Source organism: Carcharodon carcharias, chromosome 7 (genome assembly GCF_017639515.1).
Source record: "Carcharodon carcharias isolate sCarCar2 chromosome 7, sCarCar2.pri, whole genome shotgun sequence".
NCBI lineage: Eukaryota > Metazoa > Chordata > Chondrichthyes > Lamniformes > Lamnidae > Carcharodon > Carcharodon carcharias.
The window spans coordinates 117,684,442-117,699,779 of NC_054473.1; the positions used below are offsets into that span (position 1 = coordinate 117,684,442).

At 43.1% G+C, this 15,338-nt stretch overlaps 2 protein-coding genes across 8 annotated transcripts in view; one reads left to right on the forward strand and one right to left on the reverse strand.

The window, feature by feature from the left end:
* bbs2 (Bardet-Biedl syndrome 2) overlaps positions 1-3,372 on the forward strand; it is an 81,956-nt gene extending 78,584 nt beyond the window's left edge. Inside the window, exon 18 of one of the 2 annotated variants that reach the window (XM_041192730.1) lies at positions 769-3,372. In XM_041192730.1, coding sequence (XP_041048664.1) covers positions 769-875 — 107 coding nt within the window. In that variant the 3' untranslated portion in view covers positions 876-3,372. The remainder of the gene's footprint in view (positions 1-768) is intronic. The other variant, XM_041192731.1, reaches the window with a different exon arrangement.
* Positions 3,373-10,020: 6,648 nt separating this feature from the next.
* The window catches only part of ndrg4 (NDRG family member 4), a 178,586-nt gene continuing 173,268 nt past the window's right edge, over positions 10,021-15,338 (reverse strand). For all 6 annotated transcript variants that reach the window (XM_041190933.1, XM_041190936.1, XM_041190932.1 and 3 more), the window contains one exon: positions 10,021-10,963. In XM_041190933.1, the coding sequence (XP_041046867.1) occupies positions 10,797-10,963 (167 nt within the window). In that variant the 3' untranslated portion in view covers positions 10,021-10,796. The remainder of the gene's footprint in view (positions 10,964-15,338) is intronic.

Below are 15,338 nucleotides of genomic sequence, written 5' to 3' on the forward strand. Positions count from 1 at the left end.
TCCCAGGCAATGACCATCTTCAACAAGTGAGAATCTAACCATCTCCCCCTGACATTCAATGGCATTACCGTCCTGGAACTCCCTCCCTAACAGCACTGTGGGTGTACCAACACCACATGGACTGCAGCGTTCAAGAAAGCAGCTCACTACCACCTTCTCAAGGGCAATTGAGGATTGGCAATAAATGCTGGTCTAGCCAATGATGTCCACACCCCATGAATGAATGAATGAATAAAAAAAAAGTTCCCCTCCAAGCCACATACCATCCTGACTTGGAACTATATCTCTGTTCCTTCACTGCGGTGGGTCAAAATCCTGGAACTCCCCTCTTAACAGCACCGTGGGTGTACCTACACCACATGGCCTGCAGAGGATTACAATGGCAGCTTACCACCACCTTCTCAAGGATAATTAGGGATGGCCAGCTGGCGACACCCACACCCATGAAAGAATAACAAAAACTCACCATTCACTGAGAGCTTCTAGTCTATTTGAAGCTACTATTGATTTGACCAACTTTCAAATATATACTTTGCACTATAAATGGAGCAGTTCATCAAAACCATCTTTAGATTACAGAGATGAGATTTATAATGTTCCATACATCCATCCATTATAGATTACAAGTTTGTGCTACTGACTCACAACTGCCTGATTGCCATTTTGTCTGAAAGGGTTAAACTGATTTAGATTATATTTAACTGAAGGTGCCCTTGCTGCACTGAAGCCATTTCATTGTCTAATACCTTTTGTATCATTATCTTCCAGTTGGGAAGCCCAAGACCCAAGTGATCTCTGCTTGCCGAGATGCCATCAAAAATAATAATGTTAATGCGCTTTTCAAAATTATTCGTGCTGGCAGCACCTCGTCTTGAAAAGGACAGAGGTCATTTATCAAGGCAATAGTGCAATTTGAGTTGGTTCATAAACAGCAACAAGGCAGAGAGGCAATGCAAATGTGCCATGTTGATTCTGTCAACTCCAAACCATCGCAGGCAAATCCAATTGGGTGACCAGGACTGTCTCGAGTGTAACTGTCTTATGTTTTAGATATCACTGGATCAGTGAGTAAAGTATCAGAATATCTCAAGCTATGGAAGAGGAACTTAGAAAGGATTTAAAATGTAACACGAATGTTGATATTGAATAGATGTGATTTGCCTTAATATCTATCTACCCTCTGTCTCCTGTCTACAATTCCCCCCGAATCCTATATCCATCCATCCTTCAATATACTATCTTGCAGCCACCTTTATCTACACTCACTATCTCCCATTCACCCTTATTTAATTAAAATTATATATGTTCAAACACCAGAGATAAATTAACATTTTATCTTTATTAATAGTGATACGAAGTATGAGCAAGCTAGTGTACATACAAGTAGGACATCCATTGGTGGCTTCAAACTACTAATCAGTCCTGGTGAGTTCTGAGCACAGAAATCAAATAACTACTTGAAATGATGCATCTTTATATACCGAGATGGACAATGTCAGATGATGTGTGCTGAACCCCTCAATTCTGATAATATCGCATGCAACTAGACCAGTAGATGGCAACATTGTATTTCATACTTCATTCTCATGAGAAATTAAATTCTCATCGGTAAAGGATAAGACAATTTTACATGGTTAGGAACACTATACTGTTCCGGAATAATAACAAGCTGGAGACATGTCCCCAGATAAGCCATAATTCTTCATGCAAACACGTTGCTTCTTAAATTGCCTCAAACTGAGAACGCATCTGCTTGTTTAGCTTTAGCTTGCAGAATCCTAACAACCAAATCTAAACTGCATGCTAGTCTCTAACACACACAATAAACTCATAATAGAATACCATTAAAATTGACTTCTACATGCCCAATGTGCATCTGTGGTTTCTACATGTCCTTTTTTGCTGTTAGCCTCTATGCTCTGATACCTTTTTATCTATACCAAACTGTTAACTACTTATATTATACATTTTCCTACAACTACACATGTATATATGCAACCCTGTTAATCCCACTGAACTGCTACGTTGCAATAACAGTAGGCTTTTTCCCACCTATTCCCTCTTACTATCCTTAATCCACTCCAAATTGTCCTATCTTCCACCCAATTACTAAATCCCCTACCCATACTTTACTAACCCCTAGTAACCCTTATCCACCTTTATTCTGCAACTAAATTCACTTTCTTCAACCACTTCCACCAACCCTAAAACATTCCAACATCCTCACCATTCCTTGCCCACTTCCTACCACCCTAACCTCCAACCAAATACACTTCTATTTCCACCCCAACAGTCTTCACTTTCCCAACAATCATTACTATCCCCTGACCATTCCAATCCCCTCTCTGTTCTTTGTCAACTTCTAGCCACTCAAAAACAAAAATAAAAATACCTGGAAAAACTCAGCAGGTCTGGCAGCATCTGTGGAGAGGAATACAGTTAACGTTTCAAGTCCATATGAGGTTTTGGATTTCCAGCATCCGCAGTTTTTTGCTTTTATTCTAGCCACTCCAAGTATTTGATAACCATTTTTGACCAATTTCAAGATCCTGTACCTACTAAACACGATCATCTTCCTACCAACCTTACTACCCTACACACTGCAACACTCACACTGTCTGTTGCTAATAACAGCCGACCCGCTATCCTTTACCACTCACCCCCAATAGTCAATACTCAACCATAACCCACCCCATCACCCAAGCAGGCCCAATAATCCAACCTCTGCTATCCTTACTTGACCTCAGCCATACTTGCTATTTGCTGTTCTGTATACCTTTTTAGTTCTGTCAGTGTTCCAAATGAATTCTTCTCAAGTAGTCAGCCGTGGTTCAGTTGATAGCATGCTTATCTCTAAGGCAAATAGGGTTCAAGTCTCATTCCATAGAACCTGAGCACAAAATCTAGGCTGACATTCCGATTCAGAAGTTAGGGAGTATTGCATGTGTGAGATGGTGTCTTTCAGATGAGATGTTAAGCTGAGAACTCGTTTGTTGCCAGGTAGATGTAAAAGATCTCGTGACTATGTCGAAGAGGAACAGAAAAGTTCTCTCCAGTGTCTAGCTGACACTTATCCCTCAACCAATATCACAAAAACAAACCATCTGCTCACATTACCTTACTATTTACAGAACCTTCCTAAGCACAATTTGGCTGTCATGTTTTCTGCAGTACAAAGTGACTACACCAGAAAAGTAATTAATTGGCTATAAAGTGCTTTGGGACTTCCTGAGGTTATGAAAGATGCTATATAAATGTAAATCTTTTTCCTATTATTCCTGAAGTAAGGCAATTTGCATATCATTTTACTGATGTTTGCAGCCTGTACATCTTACCTTTCAGCCAATTGTAATAAAAAAAAGTTGAAGTGGTTTGCTGATGTCTGTGTGATTTGAATTGAAATTCATGGTATGTTAGTTTGATCTAGTATTCTGTCTACTATCACATGACTTAGTAAATGGAGAAATCTATTAAGTACTGGGGGGGCGGTCAAGGGAGAAATAATTCAGGATCATTGGAAAATTGCTAAACGTGCAGATTTATGAGCTGGAATAAGAATTGGACATACAGTGGGTTGCACACTCACTGCCATTTCACATTGTCAGAACTGTTCACATCCAGCCAAGTCTCATCTACTTGCTGAGGGTGCTATGTGAAGTTAGTTGGACAACAAACTTTGCATTTGTTTTCCTCCTCCATGAGAAGTGACCAAGTATAAATTACAATATTAGGAGGGTGATCAAAGGCACCATCAAGTACATACTGAGATATTTAAGTGCAGGGAGAGAGGGCGCAGGGGTTTTGGTAAGGATGTGTAGGCTGGGATATGCTGAAAGTTCTTCCACCAATAATATAGAGGAAAGAGAATACATTGGGAGCTATAGTTGGATGATCAAAGAGTTTTGGTGGGGGTGGGGGGGGCGCAGTGTGGTGTGGGTGGATAGAACAGGGTAAAGGAGGTAGGGTGGCACAAGGCTGTGCGGGATATGTAGATGAGCATGAGCAATATTTTAAAATCAAGCTTTAGTGTTGGAAACCAGTGTATTTCAGCAAGAGTTGGAATGATGGATAAGTGTGACTTAATATGAGACAGGATGTGGCCAATTAAATTTTAAACTTCTGGGGTGAACTTGGGAGGCTGTTGGAGACGACAATTGAAAAATTGGGTCTCGAGGTGACAAAGGCGTGAATAAGGGTTTTGGCTTCAGTGTGAGTGGGATAGCCATAAAGCTCGGCACTCCAGCGGATGATAAGCAAGCAAGGTTTTCACAGCTAGAATATGATGTTTGTAACTCTGCTCTTGGTCAGGCAAGAGGCAGGGCTTTGTATGGTCTGTTTCTGCTTCAGCAAACAGTGAATGAGCAGACTGGCAGATGTATGGCACAACGTTTTTAGTGGAAGCTGAATACAATGGCCCAGATTTTTGCCAAGTTGGGTTAACTCGGGAGCCCTTTAGAGAAGTAGATGAGTCTTGATTCCTGGATTCCTGATCCTATTTAAGAATGAAACCGGACGGACCACCCGGCATTGACCTAGGCACTGGAAACGACAACAACAACCTCAGCCCTGTCGATCCTGCAAAGTCCTCCTTACTAACATTTGGGAACTAGTGCCAAAATTGGGAGAGCTCTCTCACAGACTGGTCAAACAACAGCCTGACATTGTCATCCTCACGGAATCACAACTTATAGATAATGTCCCAGACTCCACCATCACCATCCCTTGATATGTCCTGTCCCACCGGCAGGACAGACCCAGCAGAGGTGGCAGCACAGTGGTATACAGTCAGGAGGGAGTTGCCCTGGGAGTCCTCAACATCGACTCGGACCCCATGAAATTTCATGGCAACGGGTCAAACATGGGCAAGGAAACCTCCTGCTGATTACCACATACCACCCTCAGCTGATGAATCAATGGTCCTCCATGTTGAACACCACCTGGAGGAAGCACTGAGGGTGGCAAAGATGCAGAATGTACCCTGGGTGGGGGACTTCAATGTCCACCACCAAGATTGGCTTGGTAGCACCACTACTAACCATGCTGGCCAGATCCTAAAGGACGTAGCTGCTAGACTGGGTCAGTGGCAGGTGGTGAGGGAACCAAGAGGGAAAAACATACTTGAACTCATCCTCACCAACCTGCCTGCCGCAGATTCATCTGTTCATGACAGTATCGGTAGGAGTGACCACCGCACAGTCGTTATGGAGACGGAAGTTCCGGCTTCACATTGAGGATACCTTCCATCGTGTTGTGTGGCACTACCATTGTGCTAAATGGGATAGATTTCGAACAGATCTAGCAACTCAAAACTAGGCACCCATGAGGTGTAGTGGGCCATCAGCAGCAGCAGAACTGTACTCAATCACAATCTGTAACCTCATGGCCCGGCATATCCCCTACTCTTCCATCACCATCAAGCCAGGTGTTCAACCCTGGTTCAATGAAGAATGCAGGAGGGCACACCAGGAGCAGCACCAGGCATACCTAAGAATGAGGTGTCAACCTGGTGAAGCTATAACACAGGACTACTTGCGTGCCAAACACCTTAAGCAGCAAGTGATAGGGCTAAGCGATCCCACAACCAACGGATCAGACTTAAGCTTTGCAGTCCTGCCATATCCAGTCGTGAATGGTGGTGGACAATTAAACTATTCACTGGAGGAGGAAGCTGCACAAATTTCCACATCCTCAATGATGGAGAAGCCCAGCACATTACTGCAAAAGATAAGGCTGAAGAATTTGCTACAATCTTCAGCCAGAAGTGCCGAGTGGATGATCCATCTCGGCCTCCTCCAGAGATCCCCAGCATCATAGATGCCAGTCTTCAGCCAATTCAATTCATTCCACGTGATATCAAGAAACGGCTGAAGGCACTGGATACTGCAAAGGCTATGGACCCTGAAAATATTCCAACAACAGCACTGAAGACTTGTACTCCAGAACTTGCCGTACCCCTAGGCAAGCTGTTCCAGTACAGCTACAACACTGGCATCTACCCAGCTATGTGAAAAATTGCCCAGGTATGTCCTGTACACAAAAAGCAGGACAAATACAAACCCGGCCAATTCCTGCCCCATCAGTCTACTCTCCATCGTCAGTAATGGAAGAGGTCATCAACAGCGGTATCAAGCGGCACTTGCTTAGCAATAACCTGCTCACTGACGCCCAGTTTGGGGCTCCGTCAGGGCTACTCAGCTCCTGACTTCATTTCAGCCTTAGTTCAAACTTGGACAAAAGCTGAACTCCTGAGGTGAGGTGAGAGTGACTGCCCTTGACATCAAGGCAGCACTTGACTGAGTGTGACATCAAGGAGCCCTAGCAAAACTGGAACCAACGGGAATCGGAGAAAACTCTCCGCTGTTTGGAGTCATACCTAGCACAAAGGAGGATGGTTGTGGTTGTTGGAGGTCATTTCAGCTCCAGGACATCACTGCAGGAGTTCCTCAGGGTAATGTCCTCGGCCCAACTATCTTCACCTGCTTCATCAATGACCTTCCTTCCATCATAAGGCCTGTAGTGGGGATGTTCGCTGATGATTGCACAATGCCTGGCATCATTTGCGACTCCTCAAATACAGAAGCAGTCTATGTCCAAATGCAGCAAGACCTGGACAAAATCCAGGCTTGGGCTGACAAGTAGCAAGTAACATTCGCACTACACAAGTGTCATGCAATGACCATCTCCAACAAGAGAGAATCCAACCATCCAACCTTGATGTTCAATGGCATTACCATCACTGAAACCCCAATATCAACATCCTGGGGGTTACCATTGACCAGAAACTGAACTGGACTAGCCATTTAAATACTGTGGCTACAACAGCAGGTCAGAAGCTAGGAATAGTGCGACAAGTAACCCACCTGATTTCCCAAAGCTGTCCACCATCTACAAGGCACAAGTCAGGAGTGTGATGGAATACTCCCACTCACCTGGATGAGTGTAGCTCCCACAACACTCAAGAAGCTTGACACCATCTAGGACAAAGCAGCCCGCTTGATTGGCACCACATCCACAAACATTCACTCCTTCCACCACTGACGCACAGTAGCAGCAGTGTGTGCCATCTACAAGATGCACTGCAGGAATTCACCAAGGCTCCTTCTACCTTCCAAACCCACAACCACCACCATTTAGAAGGGCAGTAGATAGATGGGAACACCACCACCTGGAAGTTTCCTTCCAAGTTACTCACCGACCTGACTTGGAAATATATCACTGTTCCTGGGTCAAAATCCTTGAACTCCCTTCCTAACAGCACTGTGGGTATACCCACACCACAGGGACTGCAGCGGTTCAAGAAGGCAGCTCACCACCACCTTGTCAAGCACAACTAAGGATGGGCAATAAATGCGAAGCCCACATCCCATGAACGAATGAAAAAAATTCCTGGGCTGTCTAATTTTGGGTAGTGCCTTTAAAAGTTGCGGGCTGGTTCCTGTCAAAAGCCCACATCCGTCACTCCTGACCTGGCTGGCTCTATGGCAGGGATAGGCATGTCCTACTCCTCTGCAATTTTCATAGAGTCAGGCCAGGCTTTTAAAGAGTTGTGGTTCCCAGCCCCTTAGAGGAGGCCTGAACCCTAATGTGCATGAGGGGACCTTTTAAAATGTAAGTTCAAAAGGTCCCCCTTGAGCCCCCTAAGCCAAGTTACACCCCCCTTCACCCCATCATGCCCCCTATGCCAAGCTCTGCCCTTCCACCCACCCCCTCAGGCCCCTCATGCCCCCTTTGTCCAGCTCAGGCACATCCATGTCCATTGATGAATGCCATAGTGTATAGTGGCACGTGTAAAAAAAATAGCTTTGGAAAAAATGAAATCCATTGATAACTTCCGCCTTTGCTTGAAAAGAAAGTCTGGATTGCAAACTAATGGAAGTGTCAATTATCCAGGCCCTTTGAAGTTTTGAAAATCGCAAATCACAAACCCTTGAAACCACTCATGTCGACAAATATTTTGAAATTGACTGCAGAGGTCAGAGGGCTTGAGCTGTGAATCAAATGATGTTTCTTCTGGGGCGCAGGTGTTCAGCTACTTCCCAGAGGAAATGTTATTTGATTGACAGCTCAGTCTCTCTGATCCCTGCAGGTGGCATGGATGGGGCATGGGGACTGTTTAGAGGGTGAAGGGGGTGTGAGGAGTGAGGGATGGAGGCCTTTGTCCCAAGTGTAAAATAAAACACACAAAGTCCCACAGCACCAAGGCAAACCTTTTAAACAGCCCACCTCCACACCCAGCAGCTCAAGGCTTCTTCCCAGGTCAGCTGGCCCGACTCCAGTTCACACCTACCCTCAGAAATGAAAATCCCACCTTTGCGGGCACTTTCTCCCGAGGTGGGCAGGCCAAGCTAGGAATTTCCCTTACTCCCCCTACCTGCCTTAAGGATGGAAATCCAGGCCAATATCTTGTGTCTTACTGGTCAACAAAAGGAAATTTGAGCTCATTCATGGTTTGCTACCACAATGACTGAGGCTGTCATACTGACTGAGGTAGTCAAGGGAAGTGACGGAGAGGTAGGCAAGGGTGTCATCTGCAGACTAATGGGAACCAACTCCATTACTGATATTATAGAGGAGCAGCATATAAAAGAGGAGAGTAGAGGAAACATTTTGGGGTATGCTTAAAGTGATCATACAAGGTAGCAATCCCATAGCTGGATTGACACTGGCAGCATTGGAATAGATAATTTGGAAAGAAGCATATGCAATTTCACAGAAGGTGGACCACAGAGGAGGGTGCTGTGATCGACTATACTCATTCCCACAGAGGATGAGCAGGGAGAATGTGCTACCAACAACCTAATTTCTACTGGACATGGGCCTAAATTAAATGAAAATTTACTATTAAGTGGTTCATGTGAAAAGTGGAAAATATTACTCTGCAAGTGAGTGGCTGTTGGTAGTTGGGGCTGAGGTACATTATGGCCAGGATCTTTAGGTCGGCGAGCGGGGGGGCAGGGCCTGCTCGCCAACTCATAAAATGATGCGGGATAATGTCAGGTGGAACTCCCAATGTCACCTCGCGTCATTTCAATTTTCAGGTCGGCAGGGGCGCAACTGAATCAGCTGTGTGCCTGCCAACCTGTCAACGGCCTATTGAGGCCATTTAAAAAGTCATTGAGATACTTAATGGACCTGCCCGTCCAATCTTAAGGTTGGCGGGCAGGCCAGGAGCCCTAGTAGGCTTCAGAAAAAGCATGAAACCTCATCCACAGGCAGGATGAAGTTTCATGAGGGTTTTTAAAATTTAAATAAATATATGCTTTAAAGTGATGGACATGTCCCAGCTCATGTGACAGTGTTACTTGAGGGGACATGTCAGGGAAATTTTATTTTTGCCCCTTCACCACTTTTAAATTTGGCACTGATCTCCAAGGCAGCATTTAGTCTAAGAGAGATGAGTGCACTTTTTCATGCGTATGCATGAAAGAGCACACTCTCAGCTGAGGGAAACCCCCACTGCCTGCATAGGGAGTGCATAAGCGCTTCCTTGCGGATGTCATGTTGGGCGGGCCTTAACTGGCCCACTCACGTAAAATGGCAGCGTGCCCCTATTGTTCCCTACGTGACACTTGACTTGGAAGTGTTTGATGTTCTTGGGTGCAGAAAGTGGAAAATATCTTCCCCTGGCATTAATACCCCACACCGCAATGAATATAATTCACAAAAAAATATTTTAAAGAAGAAAATAAATGTGATATATTTGTTCTCTCAAGTCAGTTGTCTAGACCAGGAAAATTGCAGGTTCAATCCTCAATCCATTAGCTTATCTCAGCTGGAAAACCAGTCCAGACACAGTTGAAGGTTTGGCTAGAATTTGCACTGTCAGATAAAAACCATGCAACCCACTTAAAGGCTACCTGAGTGAAATACTAGAGGGTCACCACCACCTCTAGAATTGTTCCCAGGGAGGCAATGTCATTGGAAGGGTGGAAAGAAAATTGCAGCAGAAAAAGTGAAGAAACCATGAGCCAGTGACAAGTGTTCCCTTTGCCATCAAAATGAAGGCCACGACAGAGCTGATTTTAATTCCTCATACTGATTTTATTATTTTCATAAACATAGTAATTAGGTACATTGACAGTGAATTAACTATCAATAGTGGCATCCACAGATGTGGTCAGGTATTAGATCAACAGCAACCACAAAGGATCATTTTGTACAAAAAGGTATCTCAACATCACTACAATTATCACAAAGATCAGAACACGAAACTCACAACAATCTTTGACCTCTTCATTTTATAGTTTTCCAAACTGAAGTTGAGGGGGAGGGGGAATAAAAGTATCTATAAAACATAAAGTAATGGAGCCAGATTCACTTATCTGCAGTGATCAGGACAGCTTATTGCACCATGTTACAGAAAGCATAAAGAACACTTAGAACAGTTAGTTAACACACCAATGCTAGGAAATGCTTCCACATTTAGATAGCTCAAATTGTGATGCTTTCCCCTTGCACAAGTTAAAATAATTGAATACAAGAATACTATTACATTGGCACAGTCTCTAATATGTATCATGGCACTGATTGGAGAAATACAGGACTCATGAAGGGCTGCTAACGGGTTGGAGAGGTTCAAGCAGCTACACCTATCAAAATAAGATTCACAATGATTGTAACCCATGCAGGAAAGAAAGCTGTAGGCAGCCTTTTAATTGTTAGGCTAGAAAATCATAGACTGCTACACTGCAATGAAGCAATCTCTACTCTTTATATTTTAACTAATTCCATACCAAGAATAATATGGAATAGAAAACCTTTCAGGTTCATCCACATTCTTGTTTCTATATCACCTCTTAGCATGACACCTCCATGGTGTGAGAGATGTTCTGAGTCACCTGACCCACACTGTCGCTGCTATTGGTTTGAGTGCAGATTCGTGGGCGGTGTCCATCTACTGAGCTTGCACTGGTCAGTGAGGCCGTGCGTGAACGAGCCAACCGAGTCATACTGGCAGATGCCACTGGAAGAGAGAGAAAGCACAATTCTCATTGTAATTTGTAAATCCAGTATTTCATCCAAAGTCAAGATGAAGACATGATAACAATCAGTTCAGCAGCAATCTGAGGAACCTTGCGCTGTGACTCAGGCAATGAGGGCAGCCAGAGGGGGTTTGTTCAATGGGTCTTACAAAACCAGACAATGTGTGTCCCTTTTAGACACCCATACCACATTTTACAGTTTGTCTAGGACAAAGCACAGTAGTGACATGCCATTTGCAGCAGTATTCATGCGTTTAGTTTCTGATGGAGCTTCACAGGTCAGTCATGCGAGTGATGATACTGTTTCACAGCCTTTAAGTGCAAGTTCAGGCTCAGACTCAGGCCCAGGTCCAGGGCAGTGTCTACATTCCTGAGCAGAGTGGCCAGAATCCAGGATTGCAATGTGCATTTTTAGCAAGCATGCAGTGATACATACCTTTGCCCAAAGCATGCATGTTTCAACCTGAGTAGCTGCTGTAGCCCTGAAATCCTTTCCTATCTCCCACTACAGCAGGGAAGTAATTTGTTTCATTCACTACTCTCTCTCCAATTGGTTACTTTGTCGTTTCACCAGCTTAGAGTATAGCAGGTAACCTACTCTCAGGTTTCTGCCTCTTCTTTGATCAAATCACCATGAAGGGCAAGCAAGATGACATTCTGGGTCAATCAAGTCCCACCCTCTGGGGATGTGCTGTACCTCTCTGCACTTCCCACTTACATTCTGTCTGTTTGAAATTGAGGACTGCAAAGGTAAAACCTATGATTCTTAACATATCATCTACCACTGTCATCAGTGCAATTCGCCAACACTGTGCCGCCAGCTTGGAAGGAAGTATAATTAGATGAGAATGAATTGACCCAGGTCATGTTTGGGCAACCAGGAATTGGAACCTCAAGGACTCTTCTCCACAGTTTGGAAAATAGCCATTCAGCACATAGAGCTGAGTCTTAGAAATTTGATTCACACAGCCTAGGATTCATCTGTGCCTTGAACTCCTCAAACGTTGATTCTACAACTCTACCTATCATTCTGAGTATAGACATTTTCCCGTGATCTATTAAGCTTATTTCCCTGGTTCTATTGTCCAAAATTACCTTGAAGGTTTTTTTGTTTAATTAATACCTCATATTTATTCCTCAGTATGCCTAGGCCCCCTCACCGTAATGTTTCTAAATGGTAATACCTGAGTCATCTTAGTCTCCTCTCATAGTTTGTCACCATTAAAGTACTTTTCAATAACATATTTCATACTAACACAAAGACAAATAACTGCAAACCTGATTTCCAACATATTTCATAATTATTTAAAAATATATATCTGGTGATATTGGAACTATTGTAGGCTGCCTGATTAGCTTCTCCTGTTCTATTCAGATCATCATAGCATGTAGCTAAAACGTACACTTGCTATAGCAGCTGAGGAGCACCCAAACCAAATGACTACAGTGTCACCTGCAGTGAGACACAATCCTACTTGTGGTGGGATCACTTTATCTAAATGGCTAAGCTTTCTCATTAATTTTTGCTTTATAGATATTTGACCGTCTCCAACTACAGGGTCTATCCAACAGGTTATTACCCTGCTGCTTATTTTCAAATAGATAACTAGCATTTAGAATTATTTTAATTCTAAGCTTCTGAGGCAAATGGAAAGAAGGACAATCAAGTGCTTAAACACCGCAATCAGACAGAGAGTAGGAAGGACATTCTGAATGAAACCAGTACCTTCAGTCATTGGCCCTCTATCCAGCTCTACCCTGTCCCACCCCCCTCAAGCAGCTTATATTTCACCTCATTTCTATTTTTCTTTAGTTCTGATGAAAAGTCATACGGACTCGAAACGTTAACTGTATTCCTCTCTGCAGATGCTGTGAGACCTGCTGAGTTTTTCCAACTATTTTTGTTTTTCCTTCAGTCATTGTAATGGTGATTGAGGTCAAAGCCTGGTTTTATCTGCAAATGTTGAAAATTCTCCCAAAAAAAACAGTAGGGAATATACAATGTGTTTGTCAGCATCTGACTGAGAATAGACAAGTTGATGTTTGAAAATCAGATTTTGCCCCAAGGTCTCATCTGAGACATTAGTCCTTTCTATTTTCAGTTGTGGTTGGACCCAATGTGTGTTTCCCCCATTTTGTGTTCTTATTTAAGTAACTAGCTTTGTCTTTACAAATTTCTCTCCCTTCTATAATGAAAACAGAATTGAACACTGATCGTTACTGCTAAAACATTGACTTTTTGGTCACCTTTTTGCCAATTTAAAGAAATGAGATAGGAGGTGAAATTGGCATGAGGTAGGGCCACAGCAATCACGACTTGACTTTGAGATTTTAAAATCCTAACACCTGACATCTGCAAATTCTGATTCATGAAAAGAAAATGGAAAAAAAATTCAGTTCCAAAATTAAAATTTTGGTGTCTGGTTGTCATTTTAGAAATTTTCAAACACACCCCTTGAAAACTTTGCAACACCAGAGAGGAAACAAACTTAATTGCATTCAACAAAATGATAAGGAGGAAAAATTAGTCATATTGATGATATTTTGCTCCCTGATGCCTCAGCCACACCCTAAATATAATTGAATAGGCCACTTATCAAATGTGTTTATGAGGTCTTCGATCTGACAATGATTACTATATTATATTCACCATATACCAATTGGTTCATTTCCCTTATTACCATTGGACATGGAATACATAGCTTGATCTAACACCTTGTTCTATTTAAGGAAATAAAATACACGGAACTATATATTTTTATATGCCCAAACCTCATTGAAACTTAGAAAACTCAAGTCTTCATGACTCACGGTACTCAGCTGTGAGTGAGTTTGAGTTAGAGGCCAATAAATAATAACAGACAAATGTTGGGAAAGATGCACACTAGCTGTTGCAAGATGATGAGAAAGAGAATAGTTAGGGACCAAGTGAAGGGTACAGATGGACAAGCACAACTCATGCAGCGGCAAGAGAAAGGGACTGTGAAGTGAAAGTTAGGTTCTAGCGCAAGCAATGCAGCAGCTCATGAAGAAACAGGAAACAGGTACCTGCTCCACTACTCAGCCGTCTATCCACTAAATACGCAACTGAGCGTGAAATAAGGAGGTAGGAAACACAGATCATTACAGTCTACACCAGGAATAAACATGGACTCACTCCAATCCATACAGGAACACACACAAGTACATAAGGTCTCATACAACTGGGACATCTATACAGAATGCCTGGTCTTACTGAGGCTTTGATAGACTTCTGTTGCTTTGAGTTGATCCAGAGGTGCAGCGAGCTTCAATGATCAGTCCTGGTCAGGGCCTCATTGTGTCCTAAACATACTCTGCATTTCACTCCCCCATAGCTCCAGGTATGGGAGCTGTTCAGTTCATACTACCTGTACATACTCAGGAGAGGGAGCTCAGGTCATTAAAACAGTATTACCTAAGCAGCAGGAAGCACCAGGCCTGATGAGCTTATTATTTTTACTATTATGACTTCCACTGTCGCTGGGTCAAAATCCTGGAACTTCCTCCCTAAGAGCACTCTGGGTGTCCCTACATCATGTGGACTACAGCAATTCAAGGCAGCAGCTCACCACCACCTTCTCAAGGCAATTAGGAATAGGTAATCAATGCTGGCCGAGCCAGAAAAACCCATCCCCCCAAGAAAGAATAATAAAAATCTTAATGTTTCCAAAAGACATTTGATAAGATGCCACATCAAAGGTAACTATAAAAATAAAAGCTCTAATGTAGGGGGTAACATATTAGCCTGGACAGAGGATTGATTAGCTAGCAGGAAGCAAAGAGTAGGGATAAATGGGTCATTTTCAGGTTGGCAAGCTGAAACCAGTGGAGTGCTGGGCTTCCACTATTTACAATCTACGTAAATGACTTGGATGAGGGGACCGAATGTATGCTTGCTAAATTTGTTGATGACACAAAGATAGGAAGAAGAGTAAGTTGTGAGAAGGACATAAGGAGTCTGCAAAGGGATATAAGTTAAGTGAGTGGGCAAAAATTCAGCAGATGGAGTGTAATGTGGGAAAAAGTGAACTTGTCCACTTAGGTAGGATGAATAGAAAGCAGCAAACTATTTAAATGGCAGTACAGAGGGATCTGGGTGGCTGGTACATGGATCACAAAGTTTAGTATGAAGGTACAAGTGCTTAGGAGGGCAAATTGAATGTTGTCTTTAATTGAAAGGGGGATGGAATATAAAAGTAAGGAAACTTTCCTACAGTTGTACAGGGTGTTGGTGAGACCACATCTGTGTACAGTTTTGGTTGTCTTACTTAAGAAAGGATATAATTGCATTAGAAGCAGTTTAGAGAAGACCATAAGACCACAAGACATAGGAGC